Here is a 23,820-nt window from a genome sequence, read left to right as displayed (position 1 = left end):
AATTTCTTATCATAAAACATATGCAATGCCCACCAGATGTCTTCCTGAATTCTAAATTAAAGATTCTTTACATCTTTTAATGTAAAGAATGTTTCCATTACAAGGCACTGTGACAGGAGGACAAAGTTAGACCTTCCTTCCGCAGGTTTCTTGTAGCTGTGTGTGCAGCACAGCTCAAGTGTGAGGACTCTGGGCCACATCAGGCAGTAATGGGAATCATCTTGGCTCTGAAGCTTCATGCTCCATAGGAGTCAACCTATCCCATAACAACGCCATAGGCACAGCTGCCAGGGTCTCCATGAGGCACATTCTGGGTACAAGAGTCCCCAAGCTCAGGGAGGCACAAAGCATCGAGTATTGATGGTTAGTTTATAGTTCCTTCTGTACAGATGAAATTTACCAGTCAGGGATGACTTTCATTATAAGCCAGATTGCTGAGTAATGGGAGTTGGCATTTTACCATTATCAGATTCTTGCTGCGACACAACCACCAAGTTAGCTGGAGAGCCGGAGGAGAGCCTGTCGTCTTTCTGTGCATATTGATGGTTGTTTCTGTAGTCAGGCATCCCAGACTGGCCTTCTGTTGGGTTCACAGGTGAACACTTGGCTATTAACTAAGAGACTGACACCAGGTCAGATTCTCTTGCAGTAGGGGAAAGAGTTCTGTTTACTCTTTATCAATAACATCATGTAGGGGAAAAAGATGGCCTACTAGTTAATTGTGGAATGTGGCATTTAGAACTTCGGTGATTAAGCGCTGGACTTGCCCCAGCATCAGTAATTCTTTGAGTCCTGGCCTGCTCTCCTCATCTCTGCCCCTCACTCCCACAACATGGTATCTTTTGAAGCCCCTCGAATCACTGTCAGCCTAGTTACTTGGTACTTACTTCTCTTTGTTCCTGTTATTCCTCAATTAAACTTTTCCTGCATCTTTAACTTAAAGCTCTAGTTGTTGTTCATTTGCTCAGTCATATCTGACTTTTTGCAATCCCATGGACTGCAGCATGTCAGGCTATCTCCTGGAGCTTGCTCAAACTCTTGTCTATTGAGTCAGCAATGCCATCCAATCATCTCATCCTCTGTCGACCCCTTCTCCTCCTGCCTTCAGTCTTTCCCAGCATAAGAGTCTTTTCAAATGAGTCAGCTCTTCAAATCAGGTGGCCAAAGAATTGGAGCTTCAGCTTCAACAACAGTCCTTTGAATGAATATTTAGGATAGATTTCCTTTAAGATTGACTGGTTTGATCTCCTTGCAGTCCAGGGGACTCTCAAGAGTCTTCTCCAACACTACAGCTCGAAAGCATCAATTTTTCATTGTTCAGCCTTCTTTATGGTCTAGCTCTCACATCCATACATGACTACTGGGAAAACCATAGCTTTGACTATATGGACCTTTGTCAGTAAAATAATGCATCTGCTTTTTAATACACTATCTAGGTTGGTCATAGCTTTTCTTCCAAGGAGCAAGCATCTTTTAATTTCATGGCCGCAGTCACCATCTGCAGTGGCTTTGGAGCCTAAAAAAATAAAATCTGTCACTGTTTCCATTGTTTGCCCATCCATTTGCCATGAAGTGATGGGATAAGATGCCATGATCTTCGTTTTTTGAATGTTAAATTTTAAGCCAGCTTTCTCAACTCTCCTCTTTCACTTTCAAGAGGCTCTTTATTTTCTCTTCAGTTTCTGCCATTAGGGTGGTGTCATCTGTGTATCTGAGGTTATTGATATTTCTCATGCAACCTTGATTCTAGCTTGTACTTCATCCAGCCTGACATTACTCTGCATATAAGTTAAATAAGCAGGGTGACAATATACAACCTTGATGTACTTCTTTCCCAGTTTGGAACCAATCAGTTTTTCCATGTCTGGTTCTAACTGTTGCTTCTTGATCTGCATACAGATTTCTCAGGAGGCAAGTAAAGTGGTCTGGTATTCCCTTCTCTTTAAGAATTTTCCACAGTTTGTTGTGATCTACACAGTTAAATGCTTTAGTGTAGTCAGTGAAGCAAAAGCAGATGTTTTTTCTGGAATTCTCTTGCTTTTTCTATGATCCAACAGATGTTGACCATTTGATCTCTGGTTCCTCTGCCTTTTTCTAAGTTCAGCTTGAACATCTGGAATTTCTCAGTTCACATACTATTGAAGCCTGGCTTGGAGAATTTTGAGCAATACTTTGCTAGTGTGTAAGATGAGTGCAATTGTGAAGTAGTTTGAACATTCTTTGGCATTGCCTTTCTTTGGGATTGGAATGAAAACTGACCTTTTCCAGTCCTGTGGCCACTGCTGAGTTTTCCAAATTTGCTGGCATATTGAGTGCAGCATTTTCACAACATCATCTTTTACAGTTTAAAACAGCTCAGCTGGAATTGTATCGCCTCCACTAGCTTTTGTTTGGCCCACTATGCTTTGTTTTGCTTCCTAAGGCCCACTATGTTTTTATGAACAAAATGGTTTGGCAAGCTTTCTGTTTATCTAAGTAAGGATCTTGTATTTAGATGGAATGGGGAAAACTGATATATATATTTTTTAATCTCACAATTTATAATGTTAAAGCTATAAATATAGATTTAGGTGTTCCGATTAAAGAGTACCTTTAAAAATTACTGTTTTAGGAAAGCTTATAGGTAAGGCTGGAAAGTTAAATTTCCTTTTATTTTGATGATATTGGCAGAATTTTGTATTCTGTAAGTTCTACTCCACTCGTTTTTTTCCTTTTAAACCCATAAACACTGTGGATTTGGGTTACTAAGAGTCAATTTCAGCCCCTTGCTGTCTCTTATCCTTTATATCTGCTTGCCAAGTCTCCTCTTCTGTATTGTGCTAAAGAAAAATCCTGTGTCGCCCACCCCCCCCCCCCCCCCCCCCCCCCCCACCCCAGCCATGCTGTTTGGTGTGTGAGATCTTAGTTCCCTGACCAGGGGACCAGGGATGAACCCATGCCCCATGCTGTGCAATGCAGAATCTTAACCATTGGACTGCCAGGGAAGTCCCTAAAGAAATATTTTTAAAACACAGTCATGTACATGACAATCCTCTTTTTATAAACTTTTTAAAATTTATGTTTTTAACTGGAGGATAATTGTTTTAGTATGTTGTGCAGATTTCTGCCATACAAAAATGTGAATTAGTCATTAGTATGCACATATCTCCTTCCTCTCAAGTCTCCCTCCCCCCACCACTCCCTCCTTCCACCCCTTTGGGGATGCCTGTGTGTGGTGCTCAGTCCCTTTAGTCATGTCTCACTCTTTGAGACCCTGTGGATAGTAGCCTGCCAGGCTCCCCTGTCCATGGGATACTCCAGGCAGGAATACTGGAGTGGGTTGTCATGCTCTCCTCCAGGGGATCTGCCCCACCCAGGGATCGAACCCACATCTCCTGCATCTCCTGTGTTGCCAGTGGATTTTTTTTTTTTTTTTAACCACTGAACCACTGAGGAAGCCTCCTGTAGGGATGACAGTCCTCTTAAGAAAAATGCCTGAATCCATGAATTGTGAGCTTTACCTTGAAAGCCACTAGAAGCTGTTGTTAGAGGTTTCTCAGGCAAGTCATATGAGCTGGACTGCCTCCCACTTCCACTCTATCTGACTCCGACTCATCCTTCAAAACTTAATTGTATGACCTCTTCTGGAAAGTTTCCCTGAGCCCTCTCAATCAGTGATCTAAATGCTGAGGCAGGAGTGCCTCAGTGCTCCGCGTCCTTCCTGTCCCTCCACACCTGAAGGCCTCTCCGCTTCCTTACCTCTCAGAGCAGCTTCCTGTGGCAGGCATTGTCAACCATGGAATCATGTCCTCCAAGAAGAATGTATCAGAATTGGAGGAAGCAGAGAGATTGCTTAAGGAGGTTGGAAAAGCTCCCTGGGTGATTCTGCTGTGTGTCTCTAGAAACAGGTATCACCCTAAGTTTTCATTACTTGGGCTTCTTCAACAGCTTAGCTAAACTCATGATGTGTTCATTTTCATGGACATTCCTGTATGTTCTTATGGTGATAATCCCCTTTCCCACTTTGCATGCAGAGAAAGGGACTATTTATTTCATAATACTTTGTCTTATGCTATAGACCCATAATACTTCTATATACACAATAAATGTAATTGATTAAAGTTGATCCTTTATCATTGTTATTTTAAACATTGGTACTACACAATCCAAAATCCATAACCAGTCAAGTCTCCCTGCTGGCCTGCCTCACTGAGCCACATGGTGGGCTTAGCCCTTTTCTAAGTCAAATCAGTAGCGAAACAGGTTGGGTTCGCATTTGGTTCATCATTGACTATTTGGCTAATAATTAAGAAATTAGCCCTTATCCCTCTTATCCTGACAAATATAGCTGGACCACACTTGATGCTTCTTTTGTTCTTTGCTTCCTACCGAATCATTATTTACCAAGAATTTATTACATACTGAGTTCTGTTGAAATGAGGATAGCTCAGTGCTGCTCTGGCCCTCAGAGCTTCGTGGCCTAGCTCACTGCACAGTCTCCTAACTCGCCTCCTGTCTCTATTTCCCAGGAGACCACAGATGTAGCTCTTTGAACTGCAAGTCTGATTCTTGTTTGAAACCTCTAGTGATTTCCTGGGCTTCTTAGCCTGCTTTACAAAACCCTGCATCATCTTATCACTACATCCTTCTGCGGTATGATCTCTCCTCCCGACACTCCAATGTCCACCCTCCTTCTTTATTTTTGCTCCTTCATTTCCTCAAACAGAATACTTTCCCCTTGCTTTCGAGTCTCACAATGAGCCATTCCTGGATAATATGCCTGGGTTATTCTTTCCTCCTTCTTTGCTTGCTCATCTCAAGCTCATCCTTTAGACAGTAATTTAGATATTACTACTTTCATAAATTCTCTCCTAAACAGCTTTCCCTCTCTTTTAGGCAACCCTCTCATATGCTCCAATTGCTACCCTCCTAGCTCCATCCTGGCTCTCACCACACCTTTTGGTAACTTCTCTGTGAGGTCAGGATCTGAGTTTGTCTTCTTTGGCTTTGTGTGCCCAGTGATTTGGCATGATATCGGACTCAGCAAAGATTTTGTTGAGCACATTAGTTGGAAGATAGGAAAGTCACCCAACAATAAACCATGTAAGATGAAATGCAGTTTAGGTTGCTCGATTACATGGTAATGGAAGTAAAATTTGCAGGATGCTTAGGACCAGAACGAGGCTTTACAAAGTGGCTAGAGATTGAACAATTGGCAGGGGAAAAAGAAGGGAGTTATAGGATATGATTGGAGGCTTGGGAACAACCATGCTTGATGCTTGGGACAATGAGAAGTTGTGTTGCTGCTGGGGAAATGGCAGCACCTGAGGTTGGTGCTTCCCTATAGCTCAAAGGACTTTCCTGTAGCTCAAACGGTAAAGAATCTACTTGCAATGCAGAAGACCAGGGTTCGATCCTTGGGTTGAGAAGATCCTCTGGAGAAGGGAATGGCAAGCCACTCCAGTATTTTTGTCTGGAGAATCCCATGGACACAGGAGCCTGGCGGGCTACAGTCTGTGGGGTTGCAAAGAGTTGGACATGACTGAGCAACTGACACGAGGTTGGCTCTCAGCTGACCTTGATGCCAAATTGAATGTACTCGTGATTCACTAACATCCCTTTCAATCCAGTGTTTTTCTGTAAGCAGAAAAAAATAGTCTTGTGTTCTTTGATTGACTCAGATTCCTCCTCAGCACACACACATTGTTGCCTGATAAAGCGTCTGGTTTTTCCTACCACCAAGGGCAACTTCATGTGCTCTCTCTCCCATCTGGGGAAAGCCTTCCAGACGATGACCTATAACCAAGACCACTTCTCCTCATACTCTGATTCCAGTTGATTTTTTTTTTTTTTTTGAATCTGAGAAATTATTTCTTAACTACCTGGAAATGGCCTCTAGGTTTGAATAACTTATATGCAAATGTTGATAATGTGCAATTTTAGGCAAACTCAGAGGCATGGTTGTTTTGATTACTGGATAAAGATGGCGTTACCAATTTTACTTTTGAAAATAGACTGAAAGATTAAGTTCATCAGTGTTAATTACTCTAATTTCTTTTTAAATTTTTACCCCAAAGAATCTGATAAAGGGAAACACTCATTCTGGAAACTCATCACTTTACCCAAGGTTGCCTTTTTATCCTTTGTCATCACCTCATTCAGCTCCTGTTTTGGCTTCCTTGAGCCTACACTGTCCCTCTTTGTTTTGGAGAAGGTGAGTAGCCTGGTGATGAAAACTCCCCATTGTGGTAGGTGCACATAATTGCTTGTTCTCAGGCCCTGCTTGCTAGAATGTTCTGGGTGTGGCTGCAAGGAGGAGGCAGAATGAAATCTATACATCAAGAGAGCCTGTACCTTCCCTCTGTGATGTCCCTATAATTAGGGGTCTGATTTGTGTAAATGAAAGATGCCTTTCATCTGGTCTCTTTCTCCTAGGCCTTGCTCTAGTCATCATAGATCTGGCTTGGGCAGCATCCTGACTACTTAACAAGGATACTTTCCTCTGTTTTAATTCCATTGAGGCATTTGAGGTTCTGAGTGGCTCATTTAATGTGAGGTGTCCTTCTTTTCTAACAGATCCCCTCTGGATCCATTTACTTTTAGTCTATTGCATATATGTGAAAGACTATGAACTGTACTGATCTGAAATGGGAGAAAGGAACCAGGAGTCTCTATTTTTTTTAATGCTGAAAATGACTGAATTTTAAAGTTGGATGTCATAGCAATTTGTTCTTTGATATTTTTGAAAAAAGATTGTTAAGAAATAATGCAATAGAGTATATTACTGAGTCTGATAGTTAATTATACTAGAGAGTTAATCTGTGTTTATAAAGACAGAAATCTACTAGCTGCAGCTCATGTTCACTTTGAGGCCCCAGAATGAAGAAAGCACCATTATCAGAAACACAACCCCTTCAAGTCACTCGACAGTTTGGGGGTATTCTACAGGTAAACTTGGGGACTGTAATTTTACTGTCAGGCCCAAGTTTTGGAAAATAATATAATATCACAATTAAGCAGTGAGCATCTATGAGGTAATGCATAAGAAAAATATCTTGTGTTTTCAATGACACATTCCATTCACATTATCAACAATGAGTCTGCTTAAGAGTCATTTTTCTTCCTTTTAAGAACTCTGTCCAAATCTTGAAAAAAATTGTAACAATCTTTCATAAACCCAGGTTGCTCATGTCTAACTTATAAAAATCTTTAGAAATGTACTTCCCTGGTTTTCTGTCTTCCCTGTTTTTTTTCCTGTTGCCCTTTTTCTGCCTTATCTGTTGTTTGAATTGACTTGTTACTGTCCCGTCATTGGTCGACCAGTCTTTTAGGGAAGGAAGGGGTCCACCCCATTTTAAAATCAGAAGAGGATATTTCTGACTTTTATATCTTGCTACTGTCTTTAAAGGGCTAATTTTTAGTTTGAATTATGTCATAAAAATTGTTAAAACATATACTGACCTAAGTAGATCCCATGTGCTTAATTAAAGACTAGTTACTATGGACAGAGGTTCCTGACATTGTACAGGAGACAGGGATCAAGACCATCCCCATGGAAAAGAAATGCAAAAAACCAAAATGGCTGTCTGGGGAGGCCTTACAAATAGCTGTGAAAAGAAGAGAAGTGGAAAGCAAAGGCGAAAAGGAAAGATATAAGCATCTTAAAGCAGAGTTCCAAAGAAGAGCAAGAAGAGATAAGAAAGCCTTCCTCGGCGATCAGTGCAAAGAAATAGAGGGAAAGAACAGAATGGGAAAGACTAGAGATCTCTTCAAGAAAATTAGAGATACCAAGGGAACTTTTCATGCAAAGATGGGCTTGATAAAGGACAGAAATGTTATGAACCTAACAGAAGCAGAAGATATTAAGAAGAGGTGGCAAGAATACACAGAAGAACTGTACAAAAAAGATCTTCACGACCAAGACAATCACGATGGTGTGATCACTCACCTAGAGCCAGACATCCTGGAATGCGAAGTCAAGTGGGCCTTAGAAAGCATCACTACAAACAAAGCTAGTGGAGGTGATGGAATTCCAGTTGAGCTATTTCAAACCTTGAAAGATGATGCTGTGAAAATGCTGCACTCAATATGCCAGCAAATTTGGAAAACTCAGCAGTGGCCACAGGACTGGAAAAAGTCAGTTTTCATTCCAATCCCAAAGAAAGGCAATGCCAAAGAATTCTCAAACTACCCCACAATCACACTTATCTCACATGCTAGTAAAGTAATGCTCAAAATTCTCCAAGCCAGGCTTCAGCAATACGTGAACCATGAACTTCCAGATGTTCAAGCTGGTTTTAGAAAAGGCAGAGGAACCAGAGATCAAGTTACCAATATCCAATGGATCATGGAAAAAGCAAGAGAGTTCCAGAAAAACATCTATTTCTGCTTTATTGCCTATGCCAAAGCCTTTGACTGTGTGGATCAAAATAAACTGTGGAAAATTCTGAAAGAGATGGGCTTACCAGACCACCTGACCTGCCTCTTGAGAAACCTATTTGCAGGTCAGGAAGCAACAGTTAGAACTGGACATGGAACAACAGACTGGTTCCAAATAGGAAAAGGAGTACGTCAAGTCTGTGTATTGTCACCCTGCTTATTTAACTTCTATGCAGAGTACATCATGAGAAACGCTGTACTGGAAGAAACACAAGCTGGAATCAAGATTGCCGGGAGAAATCTCAATAACCTCAGATATGCAGATCACACCACCCTTATGACAGAAAGCAAAGAGGAACTAAAAAGCCTCTTGGTGAAAGTGAAAGAGGAGAGTGAAAAAGTTGGCTTAAAGCTCAACATTCAGAAAACAAAGATCATGGCATCTGGTCCCATGGGAAATCCCATCTATTTCATGGGAAATAGATGGGAAACAGTGGAAACAGTGTCAGACTTTATTTTGGGGGGCTCCAAAATCACTGCAGATGGTGACTGCAGCCATGGAATTAAAAGACGCTTACTCCTTGGAATGAAAGTTATGACCAACCTAGATAGCATATTCAAAAGCAGAGACATCACTTTGCCAACAAAGGTCCATCTAGTCAAGGCTATGGATTTTCCAGTGGTCATGTATGGATGTGAGAGTTGGACTGTGAAGAAAGCTGCTGCTGCTGCTGCTAAGTCACTTCAGTCGTGTCCGACTCTGTGCGACCCCAGAGACGGCAGCCCACCAGGCTCCCCCGTCCCTGGGATTCTCCAGGCAAGAACACTGGAGTGGGTTGCCATTTCCTGAGCACTGAAGAATTGATGCTTTTGAACTGTGGTGTTAAAGAAGACTCTTGAGAGTCCCTTGGACTGCAAGGAGATCCAACCAGTCCACTCTAAAGGAGATTAGCCCTAGGTGTTCTTTGGAAGGAATGATATTAAAGCTGAAACTCCAATACTTTGGCCACCTCATGGGAAATGTTGACTCATTGGAAAGGACTCTGATGCTGGGAGGGATTGGGGGCAGGAGGAGAAGGGGACAACAGAGGATGAGATGGCTGGATGGCATCACCGAATCGACGGACGTGAGTTTGAGTGAACTCCGGGAGTTAGTAACGGACAGGGAGACCTGGCATGCTGCAATTCATGGTGTCTCAGAGAGCTGGACACGATTGAGCGACTGAACTGAACTGAACTGAACTGAAGGAAATTAAGGCAAATGAGAATGACTCAGATAACCAATAAAGGCATTTATATCATGTTGGTAACAGTAACAGAGTTATGAGGTAGCTTACTATTATAAAAGCCAAAGTGTCATACCATCTAATTCTTTAATTAGATATTAATATCCCTTTGAGATGGATAGAGTAGATATTATCGTCAGTGCTTTTTACAGCAATGCACTTTAGTCTGTGGACAGACAGCATACCTGGGATTGTTGTTTGACATGCAGATTCTCAGGCCTCTTCCCAGACTTTTTGAATTAGAAATTCTTGGCCTGGGGTTCACAAACCTCTTATAACAAGTTCTCCAGGTAATTTTTTGTGTATACTAATGTTTGCAAAGCACAGGTTGACATGTAAAAATGCTGTGGTTCATAGAAGGATAATTATACAATATTTACTATCAAATGCTAACAAAGCAGAAACATCCTGTATTTCTGACCTCTGGTTAGGTTTCTTCTCCCATAATGAAAAAACAATCCGTTTACAAGCGTAAGACAAAAATCACGAAGGATGCTAAATGTTAGTCGTAGCCTCTTGGCAAGTGATAAGAGCTGAAGAGATGCAGAAGGAAAAGATAGATTTTTTTTTTTTTTAATGACTTAACCATGTAACTTTAACATGGGATTTCTTTTACAGTTTAATTTACCAGCTGGATATGTGGGACTGGTATTCCTGGGTTTGGCATTATCCTATGCCATTTCTTCACCACTGGTGGGCCTACTCAGTGATAAAATGCCAGTATGTACACTTCATTGATATTTAAGAATGACTTTTGTATGCCTGGTGGTTGTCCAACTGTACTTCTGGAGTTCTGCAGGGCTACTGATTAGAATGAACATATTCAAATTTTTTAAAATGTTATCTTTATTGAAGTATAGTTGACAAATAAAACTTTAAGATATTTGAAGTATACATCATGGTGATTTGGTATCTCTACACTTTGTGAAAGGATTCACTCCATCTAGTTAGTTAATATATCCATCCCCACAGTTATCTTTGTAGGGGAGGGGGAGCAGTGAGAACATTTAAATTCTTAAATATTCTTTTTTTTTTTTTTTTTTTTGAGCTGATGGAGAGGTTTCAGTGTGAGGTCTCAGTATGTTCCAACTTGTCATCACCCTGAGCAGATTCACTTTTTAATTGCTTCAGCTGGGAAAAGTGGAAGCTTATGCCAAAACTGTTGAAAAACTCCTGAATTAGATTTTCTAAAGGAAAAAATTCTCTTGATGAAAAAAAATGGATTGACCTTAATAATCAGGACAGAGCTCAAAGGTACTTATGACTTGACCAACTTGAAAGAATAAAATGTAGTTTTTCTACGGGAGTGAAAGGACTGGTCATGACAATATACATTATTATCCCAGAGCCACCCTGAAAGAAAATTTTTTCTATTCTCCTTTAACTAGGTTTAAATGATTCAGTCTAGATGACTAGTATAGAGAGCTTAGTACTATTCACCAAGTCTCAGGCTTCTATGATACTAGTGCTTATTTTCATGTTTCCCCTCTTTGTTGCACGTGGGTATATATTTATGAAGACTGATTATGTGGAGATTACTTGGTAATCCAGGTGACAAAAGGCAAGTGTCTTAAAGTGTTTGGAGCTTAGTTTTAAGATGTAGCCGTTTATATAACTGAACGGATGTCATACCCTTGTAATGTTTAGCCTGCTTTTCAGTAGTTTATAAGAAAACATTTTATTTGCTACTTTTTAAAATGTGAATTTTTCTAGATAATGCATCTACTTGGCTGTTTCTTGTGGTGACTGCTTCTTTAAAATTATTATATTTGAAACAGTGCATCATTTGCAAAAATCCACAATATACTCCCATTCCAAGGGATCTTGTCCTTTGCTCATACCCTGTCTTGAGGTATACTGATTACACTTGCTTTTGTGTTTACCATCTACCCTGTTTTCTCTTACATGTAAAATTTTGTTTTCTTCAATGTATTGATTTTTTTTAAATATCATGATTTGTATTCCTTGACGATTTCTTTATATTCTTGGATTATGGGAGGTTTTAACCTCTAAGTCTCTTTGGACTTTCTTTCTCAGCACCTAAGGAAATGGCTTCTGGTTTTTGGAAACTTGACCTTAGCAGGTTGCTACATGCTCTTAGGACCTGCCCCATTCTTGCACATTAAGAGGTAATTTTTTTTCTTCTTGCAAAATTTCAGCCAAATATTATTAAGAATTATTTTTAAAAATTTTGGTGTAACACTGATACGCTTAGTATCTTTGAATCTTATTATTTAAATAATTATCAGATTTAGGACTATATTGAAATATTTGTTTTACTGACAGTATTTACTGTATGCTAGCAATGGTTTAAGGGAACATCAATGCATAAAATCTATATCAAATGAGAAAAACGCTTATTTTTCCTTTGTGTTTCAATTGCAATTTGTACTTTATTTTAAAAATAGCATTTGTTATCTACCTTTAGCTGATTGTTTGTAGAATACACTTTTTTTTTTTCACTACTTCTTGCTCCTTGAGGTAGGAACTAAATTTTTTTTGTTTCTGTGTCATCCTTAGTATGTGGTAGCTGCTTACTAAAGCTTGTTTATTATAATTTCTTTGCTAAAATAAAGTGAGCTACTTAGAGCTTTTTAGGTACCTATGGGACAAAACATGACATGGAAAAAAGCAAGGATTTCAGAGTCCTTCATGTTTGGGTTTGTATTTGGACTTTCTGCCTTCTTTGGTGTGTGAACTTGGGTAACTCATTTAACTTCCAAGAGCCTAGGTTTTCTTATCCACACACACACACACACACAAAACAGGTGATAATAGTACCACTGGAATAACTTTCTAGGCTCAGGATGGAGTCACTCCAGCCCAGGGTGCCATATCAGCAAACCAAAGCTTAGAAAACTTTCATGTCCCTGTACATGCTCCTCCTGACCAGAAAGCAGTATGTCCAGTCAGCCAGTCACCCCCAAATCGCCAACCCAGCTCTGGCTTTCTCACCCCAGACAAGATAGGCTGTGTGGCCCTGGGCAATCAGATATTTTCTGATTTTCTCTTCCTTGTTCTTTACTCTTTACACTGTAAAAGCTTCCTGCCTTCCATCCCATTTTGCAGTCCTCTGAAAGGAGACCATACACCTCATGAAGTGTTAAGTAAAGTTCGCTTCTATCACCTAGATTGTCTTCTTTGATTGTTTTAACAGACTCACATGGCAGGGTTGCTGCAAGGATTCAAAAGAGCAGTGGATATGAAGTAACTGATGTAGGGCCTGGCATGGAAGGAATAGCAGGTTCCTGTCACTTCCTTTACCACATCCCTTCTGTGCCCTTTTTCAGTCGATGGAGTTTTAAAACTAAGTGCTTGAAGGAGTGACGTTAACATTGACATTTTAATCAACTTTGAAAGGATTTTCTACGGTGATAAGGCAAGTTGACTCCAGGCATGTGACATGTGTGGCCAAAGACCTTGGGACAGCAGAATGAATGGATTTTTTTTCCATCAAAATGTAAAGATCAGATGGGAATAAGAATCAGACTAGTCTTGTAATCTGTGAAAGGAACTTCTGCCAAGATCCTGCCTGCCCTTTTTGGCATGAAGCTTTGTTGTCTCTTTCAATGTTAATTTTTTTTTTCTCTAAAACTTTTTTGCAGTCAACTCTGGTTGTTGGTGCTGATATTAGTCATAAATGGTATCTCTGCTGGAATTGGCTTGATTCCAACTTTCCCAGAGATTCTCAGTTGCGCACAGTAAGTTACTTCCATTGCTTGAACTGTTGTAATTAACAGTAAACATCACAAGCTTTCTTGAATTTCTCAATTTTGTAGGATGTTGGATATTTTTTTACACTACTAAATCTTCATGATTTCATGTCACACAATATTGTTATAATATTATAAGCAACTGTACAATAATATAAATGATTATATAGAGTAATGTTAATACAGTGATAGGTAAAATGGGTTGTGGATAGGAGCTTGGCTCGGTTTACACCTTGGTACAGATATACTTTTAAAAAGTCAAAGCATATATATGTATATGCATAACTGAAGCCCTTTGCTGTACAATAGGAATTAATACAACATTGTAAATCAATCACACTTCAATAAATTTTAAAATAAAGCCAAAGCACAGTGGAAAGACCTCAGCATCATTTCCCTCTCACAGTGGAGGTCCATACAAGGACACAGAGTCACCAGGTAAAATGATTTTAGCACCAATTCCAGCCTGTGTGTTTCCTTCCCTCACACCACCAAGCACTTCTCTGAAACCAGGTGGGTGTCCTGCAATTCAGTTAATTCTGAAACTATTTAGCTGGAGATAGCAGCAGATCCCACAGGTTAAGGGCTCTCTCTGCTTCAAAAGCTAATTTCAAGTGTAAATTGTTACCTGTGCTTCTGACCCACTGGCTGTAAATCAGCAGTTCCCATGACTTGGATTTGATTAATTTACTAGAGTAGCTCATAGATCTTAGGAAACCAGTTCACTCGTCAACAGTCAGATGACAAGATACAAAGGGCAGTGAGGTCCCATGCAATGGAGCCTCTGTCTGGGCCCAGCACTGTGGCACGTGGAAGCATTCTGGCTTCCCAAGCTGGGAGCCTTCTGAACTCAGTCCCTTTGGATATTTATGAAAGCTTCATTACATAAGCATGGCTGATTAAATCATTGACCAATTGGCAATTGATTTAATCTCCAGCCCCATTCTCATCCCTATGGGGAAGGGATTTGTGGGGCTGAAAGTTCCAACCCTCTAATCCATATTGATTCTCCATGCAATGTGGGTGCTGGTCCCAAAATCATCTCATTAATACAACAAAAGACACTTTTTTAAAAATGGCTTTCATCTTTTAGGAAATTCCACAAATTTTAGCTCTGTGCCAGGAATGGGGAAGAAGACCAAATATATTTTTTTATTATGAAGTACTGTACCACACCAGGCATTTGTCACTTGGCGGTCAGTCTTTAGTAGATGTGATGGTGAAGAACACAAAGTGAACTTGAGCAGGAAAATAACTGTTGGTTCTGATGTGCCAATTCAACAATGCTCATAGGAATAAGGAGCTGCTTCTGTACTTTCTGAAAGTTGCCCATTGTTCTCTTTACACGTTCGTTTCATTTTAAGATTTCTTAATTGTATACTTTAATAAACATGTAATGTAAGTGGGTCATGATTCTTAATATTATATCCTATATATACAGTAGAAGCATTTCTAGAAAACCCTGCAGTAACCATAACTAGGAGAATATCTTCAAATTAGGTTAACTTTTTATTTTAGAAATGGAGTGTTCTTGCTGTTGAGTTTGTCCAGATTATCCCTGGTTTGGTTTAGTTCATCTACCATACGCTATTCCTTTGTTTCATGTAAGTTTCCCTTTTAACCATGAATACACTCTTGTTTCTTTTTGCAGTGAAAATGGATTTGAAGAAGGATTAAGTACCCTGGGACTTGTGTCAGGTCTCTTTGGTGCAATGTGGTCAGTTGGGTGAGTAGCTTTGGAATTTAATTCACACTTGTAAGTTGGAGACTACTATTCCCATTTTACCGATGGAGAAATTCGGACACTCAGAGATCAGATGAACTGCAAGAAGCTGCATAATTCTCTTAGGGCAATGCTGCAGTTTTGACCCATGCTATCTGACTTCAAGATCAGTGGTTATACCAACAGTTTTAACAAGGTGACCGCAATGATCTTATATACTTTGTCTTATGTAAGTGATATTTTAAAGTTCTTTTAACAGGAGCATGTCTCAGGTTTAAAGATGTATTCATTCATTCATTCATTTTTGTATCTAATTTTTACTCTGTACTAGGTTGTTGTTCAGTTGCTAAGTCGTGTCTGACTCTTTGCAACCCCATGGACTATAGCCTGTCAGGCTCCTCTGTCCATGGGATTTCCCAGGCAAGAGTACTGGAGTGGGTTGCTATGCCCTCCTCCAGGGGATCTTCCCGACCCAGGGATCAAACTCACATCTCCTGCGTCTTCTGCATTGGCAGGCAGATTCTTTTCCTTTGAGTCACCAGGGAAGCCCACTCTGTACTATACCAGAGAGAGAATTATATGCTAGCTGTGTAGCTATCATCAGTCAGTATGTACTGAGTTATTTTAAATACAAATACCTGGAGAGAATATAATAAAGACTCTTTTGAATGCATGCCATCCTTTTAAAATTCTCATATAAGGCACCAACTTTTCAGAAGCAGTCATAATTTTAGGATTGTTTAAACATTTCAAATATCATCCTTTTCAGGTAGAATTATTTTCTTACTTTCCTTGTGGCTCAGCTGGTAAAGAATCTGCCGGCAATGTGGGAGACCTGGGTTCAGTCCCTGGGTTGGGAAAATACCCTGGAGAAGGGAAAGGCTACCCACTCCAGTATTCTGGCCTAGAGAATTCCATGAACTATACAGTCCATGGGGTTGAAAACAGTCAGACACGTCTGAGCGACTTTGACTTTCTATTTTCTTACACCTAATGCCCTGTTCAGGGTTTTCCAGGCGACACTAGTAGTAAAGGATCTGCCTACAAAGCAGGAAAGACAAGGGTTTGGTCCCTGGGTTGGGAAGATCCCCTGGAGGAGGACATGGCGACCCACTCCAGTATTCTTGTCCGGAGAGTCCCATGGACAGAGGAGCCTGACAGGCTACAGTCCATGGGGTCACAAAGAGTCGGGCAGGACTGAGCAACTTAGCATGCACACACGCGTAGTTTCAATATAATGAATTGAAGAGGTCACGTAGCCCATAAGAAGTAACTTTTTTTGGCTCTATTTAATCCTCTTTCTTCTTTCCATTGTTAGTGCTTTTGTAGGACCAACGCTGGGGGGATTTCTCTATGAGAAAATTGGTTTCGAGTGGGCAGCTGCTCTACAGGGTCTCTGGGCTCTGACAAGCGTGAGTATTAGTCTTTTCCTTTCATTTTTCTTATGTTTATGGAGAAACATGACTTGAATAATTGATGTTAACCATATCTTTCATTGTGTTAAAGGGACTAGTGATGGGCTTGTTTTATCTGTTGGAGCACTCGAGGAGAAGGAGGAGGTATGGTCAGCTCTGGAGCTCTTTTCCTCCCTGTAAAATTTGGCTTGTGGGAGTGGAAAACAAACAGTATTTTACACCCATTCTTCCAGTCTGAAGATCTCTGGGCACTCTGTGCCTCATCACTTGATAGACACATATATGGAAATAGTTGGGTAGTGATGTAGGTACTGAGTTGTTTTTTTTTTAAGGTGAGAAATATTGAGGTTGGCTTCTTTTTTCCTTCAATATAGATCTGAACTTCAAAATATCCTTGGCACAGAGGAGGAACGGACTGCTCTCCTGTCTGATGAAAGGTAGCCTTAGGATTTCAACCAGTACAGGACTGGAAGATGGATGCTCCTGGCCTTGAACATCAGTGTTGGACTTTCTTAATTTTTATGCACAAAACTCCGTGGACTTCACACCAGCATCCTGGAAATGTTAACGTAGTTTTGGGTAATCCTGTGTTGGGCTACACATCCTGTCGTCCTGAAGAACTGGCCTACTGAACCAGTCATATTTGAAATCTTAAATATGAGAAGAGTCGTTGAAAATGAACAGAAGTTTGTGGTTTTGAGTGGCTAGACTTGGCCTTGAAGATGTTGTTGACTCTAGGTATCCTGTTTCATCTGTTTACTTTTTATTGAGTGCACTGATTCTGTGAATGTACCTTTTTTATTAACAGGAAAAGAAATGAATTTATTTGACATGCCTATAAGTAATGTAAAGATAACTCAAAATATGTAGAATAATTACTGTGAAATCAGTTTTTAAAATAGTTGCTTTCTCTGTGTCCTGAGTTTTTATTTGTTTGTTTTTGTTCAAAAAGCAATTTCCAGCCTATGGTATAAAAACTCTATTGTATATCATGGCCATCAGCTCTTCTAAAAATTTTGTTTATGTGAAAGATACAAGAATAATATCACTTAGCACTTCCAATTTTGTAACATACTGTGAATTAGTATCTTGATTTATAAATAATGCTTGGTTTAATGTTATTCATTTCTCTTAATGTCTCTGTTTTAGTTCTAACATTAAAAAAATCAAATATTTCCAATAGATGTATCCCATTTCCAGAGCAGGTGAGTCCACAGGAATACTTGTTCTGTGTTAGGGAAGGGGTTCCTCTGACTTCATGTAAAATCCATGTTGTTGTTTTGAGGGAATCTCTGCTGTGCAACTCTCATACCTCCTGATCCATTTTCATAGTGTAGTAGCCACATTTACCACCATCCCCAATTTTTTAGTAGACTAAATGGTTTTTCATCTATTTAGTAATTCAAACATATTGAATGCCTTCTCTAAGCAGACATTGTACTTGGTATTACAAAGTTGGCTGTGATCAAGATAAACAGTCTAGCCTTTATGGAACTAATATTCCAGTGAAAGGGATAAACAATAAATACCAGAATCTCTACCTATGACAGAAAAAACCCGGTGATATGAAAGAGTAATTGGCTGGAGTTGATTAGGTGTGAGGATCCTCCTTTAGATAAGGCCTCTCTGTGGAGGGGCTTTTGAACTGAGATCTGAAGGATGACAGTGAGGCTGCCATTGACAGGGAAAAGCCCTCCTCAGTTTGTACAAACAGGCTTGACATGGTCAAAGAGAAGGCGGCGGTGGTCCACAAGGCTGGAGACCAGTAAACAGAGGAATTTGGAGAGGTGGGGAGGGGGTGGCTTTTGAATGGAGGATGACAGAATTTGATTCATACTTCAGGAAGCTCATTGTGTTTGCATACTAGGGGCAGAGGGAGATCTTTGGAAGCTTTGAGAAAGTCATTAATGAAGTGGAGAGAAAAGGACCTGTTTGGAAGTGGAAGCAACAGGGCTTGTTGATACGGAGAGAGGAGAGGGAAATTCAGGACGACTCCTAGGATCCGGCTTGAGGGTATGGGCGGGCTGCGATGCCTCTTAGTAAAATGGGGAAGAATGGGAGCAAAGCAGGTCCTGAAGAAGCAAACTAAACTTGCCCTTTCACACCACTAGAAGGGGAAAAAAAAAAAAAAAGATCACAACACCCAGACTGGATAATACGGACAGAAACTGGACCTAAGGACCATTTCGGAAGCTGCTTGGCATTAATTCCCCAAACTGAAGATTCCCAAGCCCAATGAACTCTTCATTCCCCTCCTTCCTCCAAGCCCCGTAACGCTGAGAACTCCAAAGGGTGGTCCAGGGCGTGCCAAGCCAAGCACAAATGGCTTATCACTCCTCCCCCGCTTGCTGGAGCGGCACTAGGACTGTGACCCCGGGCTGCTGCACGCGTGTGCAGAGCGGAAAGGGCCAGGCCCGGAGCATCCTGGCTCCATTCCAGTGCTTTTCTTCCTTGGGCGAAGGCTAGAGGAAAATACGGGGCTGCCGCTCCTCCGCGCAGGGGTCCAGGATGCCGCCGAGTGCCTGCAGTTCCCAATTCTGCCACGTAGGACCGCTATTAAAGCACCGCCGGGACCCGTCAGCAGCTCAAAGCAGGGCAGTGGCGCGCAGCTTGCACCGCCCCGACCTGGCGTCCAGACGTCACTCAGGACTGTCGGCCTATTACCCTTCGCGCGCTGCTGACTGTTGGAGAGAAGTTCAAAGTCAGCGCAAAGATTCCAGGCTGTCTGGCGAGAGAAGTTTTTGTTCCCTCTCCCAAAACACCGCTGTCCATACGTGCTGTGGGTATTGGAGTATTTAAAGCCACTTTGTACCAAACCAACTTTGCACTTTCCTCATGTTATGATTTTGAAATATTAAAATAAATGACAGAAAGGTTAGACGTATGAGAAATGATAGCAGAACTTTTAACAATGAAACCAAGAAGTAGGTCAAAACTATCAAGGGGAATCGTTGTGTTTATTGCGACCCCATGGGCTGTAGTCTGCCGGGCTCCTCTGTCCAGGGAATTCTCCAGGCAAGAATACTGGAGTGAGTTGCCATTTCCTTCTCCAGGGGATCTTCCCCACCCAGGAATCGAACCCAGGTCTCCTGCATTGAGGCAGATGATTTATCGACTGAGTTGTGGTCTTCTAAATGTAACAACATGTAACAAAAGTACCCAGTTTAAAATAACTCCTTTTTTTTTTAAAATGAGGCTGAATGTAGAATATAAGTAAAAAATATCTTTTATGTTAAGATCACATTGCACCCTATACAAATATGACATAGACTAATCCAAAGAAAAAATAAACGACAAATAAATAAAAATTACAGATTTTTAGAAATTAAACTTAAAAAAATTTGTGATAATTGTTGATTCACCTGTAGTTATAAGAAATAATACCCAGAGATCATCTTATTCTTTATCCAGGTTCCCACAATGGTAACAGCTTGTAACACAGTACAATATTATAAACCAGGTTACATTGGTAGAGTCAAGATAAAGATTCCCAGTCTTCAGATTGCCCAGGCTGCCACTTTTCTTTCACACCTACTCCTTCCTTAATCTCTGGCAATCACGAATCTGTTCTCCATTTCTGTAATTTTGTCATTTCAAGAATGCTGTATAAATAAAATCACGTAGTATGTTATCTTCTGGGATCGCCTTATTTCTTTCGGCATAAGATTCTTGAAACCCATCCGCATTGTGGCGCGTGTCAGTAGGTCATTTCTCACTGAGTAGTATCACGTGATATGGGCATACAGCTGGGTTGTTCATCCATTGAAGGGCATTTGGGTTGTTTTCAGTTTTCAGGTAAAACAAAGCTGCTATTAACATTCATGTACAAGTTTTTGTGTGAAAATGTCTTCTTTGGGATAAATGCCCGGGAATACAACTGTTGAGTTGTAATGTAATTGCATGATTAGTTTTCCCCCTATATAACCCATATGTTTTATATAGGAAATTAGATTTGGATAATAAATATTAAATGTTATACATCAATGAAATATTCTATTTACTTGCTTGTTAAGTTATCCAGATTTAAATATGTTAAACATACCTTCTCATATCTAGCTGGCAAGAGAGGTGGGTAACAAATACTGCACTGCCAACTGATTTTCATTAAATACAATTAATAAGTGAGAAGTAAAGAGCTGGTATCTTTTATTTATATACAATCATTGCCAAAGGGAATGATCTAAAGACTAGTTATGATTTTTTTTTCCTTTGGTATCAGTCTCACATGTCTTCAATTTATGAAATAAACATGCAGGAGAGTAAAACTCTGAAACAGCATACTTAGAAAAAGTAAAATGCTATCTGAAGTATTAACAAGTGAAACAAAACTTCACATATTCAGTTTTCCATTAAGAACAACTTGCAACTCTTAAAATATTTGCACTGTTTTCCGTCAACTACAAATTGGCATTTGCCATGGGTACTTACCCTCTATCTCTATGAAGATTAAATTATTTGCTGTCACCTCTACTGAGTTTCAACACCCTCTGAAAGGAGTTCAGTGTGGAGAGCAAAAGTGAGGCACTCTGTGCTCAGGGGGAAAAAAACTGGCAGGACAGGTCTTCACATCGTTAGACATTTTCAGGAGCCTATTTTATGAGGCCAACTCTTGTATCTCCTCATATCTAGAAAAGCACTAAAATCCTTCATGGTGGAAACTGTTCCTCCTGACTAGCAGAAAACTTCTGGAAAAACATGTGTTTGATTGCATGTATTTCCCCCTTCACCAAAATCATGTATGTACTGACCTTCCTCCATCTGTCTCTTTGAAGCAGTTTCTCAGAGCTCTCTGAAGTGCAGTCTCCCAGGCTGCAGTCCTCATTTTGCCCAAAATAAAACTTAACTGGCAACTTCCATGTTGTGCGTTTTCTAAGTTGACTTTATTTCAGAAAATCGACAGATCCACTTTGAATCCCAGTTTATTTATAGGTGACAATCTAAGAAACATGATGTTCAGTAATAGCTTGTGGTTTATAGTTTAGTGCAATTGCATCAGCAGTACCAAAATAATCTGGAATGTATTTCTTACTGATCATGATCAACAGTAGCACAACAAATGCAAAAAGCAGTACATTATTATCATTTTTAAGTTTTCATCATTCAAGGTAAGTTTGAATACCAAATCAGTTAAGTCACGTTGTTATATGTTTCAAAAATTACAGCCATGAAATCAGTTGTTGGCTGATTTCAGTTTCTTGTTGGCATAAAATCAGTTTCAAATCAGAATTTGAAAAGAGCTTTTTTTTTTCCTTTTAAGAGAATTAAAGCCAGTGTAGGTAAATATTTTGTTTGAACATGTTGACCTGAAACAAATAGATGGCCAGATATTTCTTCCAAAAATATGGGTTTATTTGGAATCAACAGAGAACTGCAATTCGGGGTTCATAGCCATGGTGAGCCATGCACAAGTCCCCACACAGCAAGGGAAGGAGAACACTTTTATAAAGCGAAAAAGGAAGTTGGAAGGGCTCTGGTAAACAAACAGGCCTTGGGATTTCATTGGCAGAGTCCTTGCCAGGAAAGAAGATGAATTTTTCTTTTCCCCATTGGGCTCTGCTATCCTTGCAGGGTATGAGAGCTTCCCCTCTGAACTTCCAACTCTATTTAATTGAGATTTCTGTTTACTAAATGTTTGCAAACATCATATTAATACTTTTCATTCAAACCTTTAAGAATGTAAGTGAAATGAATGGTTATATTCATTTCCTCTGTTGTTTTCTATTGCTATTGCTGGTTTGCTGTTGCCTCTTTTATTCATGTATCTGATGACCATCAGAGTTACCTGGTTGTCAGTGGGTCCATTCCTAAGAGCTGGGTCCAACCTGCAGATCTGGAACACAAACAGTATGAGGACAAGGATGTGCATTACGTACCACTGCCATCTGGTAGTAAGGAAGTTGCAAAATTTAATTACATACATGCCACTGTAAACTCTCTGAAAGAAAAAAATATGCTTGAGGTCAAACACATTGTTAATTGGAAAAAAAAAATAACTGCACAAGAAAGAAAGATCTCCTCACACTTTTTCATTCCTGTACCTGGTGAATTTATCTTGATTTGTTCTCAGGACTCAGAGGAGCAAGAACTCCCAAACAGATTCAACATATTAATTGATCTTCCATATAAACAAATTTCACTTAGCAAAGCCTAAGATTTGGATTCTGAGTGGGTCAAAGCAGACAAACACAGACTTCAGCTTTTCTTCTCTGTCTTTGAATTTAGTCACTTTGGTGAATGGCCCAGCTTACAAGAAATAGAAGATGCTGCTCATAAGGAAGTTCCTCCCTCACTGAGACCTCTAAATCCTCCACAAACATTTGCCTGACCTCTTCTAGCACAGGGAACCAGAGGCTGTGGGAGGTACTGTGACCTCGCCCTCCTTCCAAGTATGACTGTCACTCAGGAGGGGTGGAGCTGTGACTAGTTTTTAAAGCAACCCCCAAGCGGTTTTCCAGAGCAGTTGTACCATTTCACAATCTTCCCAACAGTAATGTATGACTAACCCAGTTTCTCAGTAAGTTTTTTTTGTGTGTGTATGTTTAAATAAATAGGTTTAAACAAGATAAAATAAAATAATAGAGTGATGCATGAAATAGGAAGTTATTGATCAGAAAGCAAATCTGTGGGACTGCTAGGGGAAAAACCATCCAGATGAGCTCATAGAAATGGACTGTAAGTTAATAATTCCAAGAGAAGCCATTCAGGTCAGGCTGACGTTAGAAGACAGGAAACATGAATGATTTTGTGGAAATGAGAAAATACAGAAGTGAATTAATTGACATTCTTTTAGCAAATTAGTGGCCAAGAACAGGTAGGCATCTCACCTGGGAGATTTAAAGACCTGTGTCAAAGCTGTAGTGGGCATTACCCTCACCAAAGGGCCTCCACCTTTTGAGTGTGAGATAATAATAACAGCAAAAGCTATTCAGCCCACTTATCAACACTTTCCAGCTGAGAGAAATGTAAGGAGAGGATGTGTAACTGGCTCATGGCCATACACACAAGGAGTGGTTCAAACCCAGGAATTTTGTCTTCAGGGTCCATACTTTAACTATTATCCAATATGATCGTGACACTCATCAATACAGTGGGAAAAAATTCATGCCATCTAAGCAAATAGTAATTAGATGCAAGACCATGCAGAATTTAGTTATCTCTACCTGGAGGGAAGTCCAAGAGTGGATATGTTTTACAATAGAAGAAAAATATGCTAGAGAGAAAGAATATGGAATAAATGTAAGAGTCAACTTTAGTTAGGCCTTGAAGGCTAGGAAGTGCCCAGCTTCTATTGTTCTATTACTTCTCCTCGATATTTTGTCATTGTT

At 40.0% G+C, this 23,820-nt stretch overlaps 1 protein-coding gene and 1 pseudogene across 3 annotated transcripts in view; one reads left to right on the top strand and one right to left on the bottom strand.

Moving 5' to 3' along the window:
• Positions 1-17,616, top strand: part of SLC18B1 (solute carrier family 18 member B1) — a 34,975-nt gene extending 17,359 nt beyond the window's left edge. For 2 of the 3 annotated variants that reach the window (XM_004011341.5, XM_060419282.1), the window contains exons 7-14: positions 6,057-6,193; positions 10,263-10,364; positions 11,682-11,773; positions 13,250-13,345; positions 15,009-15,083; positions 16,399-16,492; positions 16,587-16,639; positions 16,870-17,616. In XM_004011341.5, the coding sequence (XP_004011390.2) occupies positions 6,057-6,193; positions 10,263-10,364; positions 11,682-11,773; positions 13,250-13,345; positions 15,009-15,083; positions 16,399-16,492; positions 16,587-16,639; positions 16,870-16,936 (716 nt within the window). In that variant the 3' untranslated portion in view covers positions 16,937-17,616. The remainder of the gene's footprint in view (positions 1-6,056; positions 6,194-10,262; positions 10,365-11,681; positions 11,774-13,249; positions 13,346-15,008; positions 15,084-16,398; positions 16,493-16,586; positions 16,640-16,869) is intronic. The other variant, XM_060419283.1, reaches the window with a different exon arrangement.
• A 4,629-nt stretch (positions 17,617-22,245) lies between these two features.
• LOC114116148 (splicing regulator RBM11-like) lies at positions 22,246-22,766 on the bottom strand (annotated as a pseudogene).
• Between the last annotated feature and the right edge of the window lie 1,054 nt (positions 22,767-23,820).

Source organism: Ovis aries, chromosome 8, assembly GCF_016772045.2.
Source record: "Ovis aries strain OAR_USU_Benz2616 breed Rambouillet chromosome 8, ARS-UI_Ramb_v3.0, whole genome shotgun sequence".
NCBI classification, from domain to species: domain Eukaryota; kingdom Metazoa; phylum Chordata; class Mammalia; order Artiodactyla; family Bovidae; genus Ovis; species Ovis aries.
Note: the sequence above shows the minus strand (reverse complement) of the source record. Positions and strands in the feature narration are given on the sequence as shown.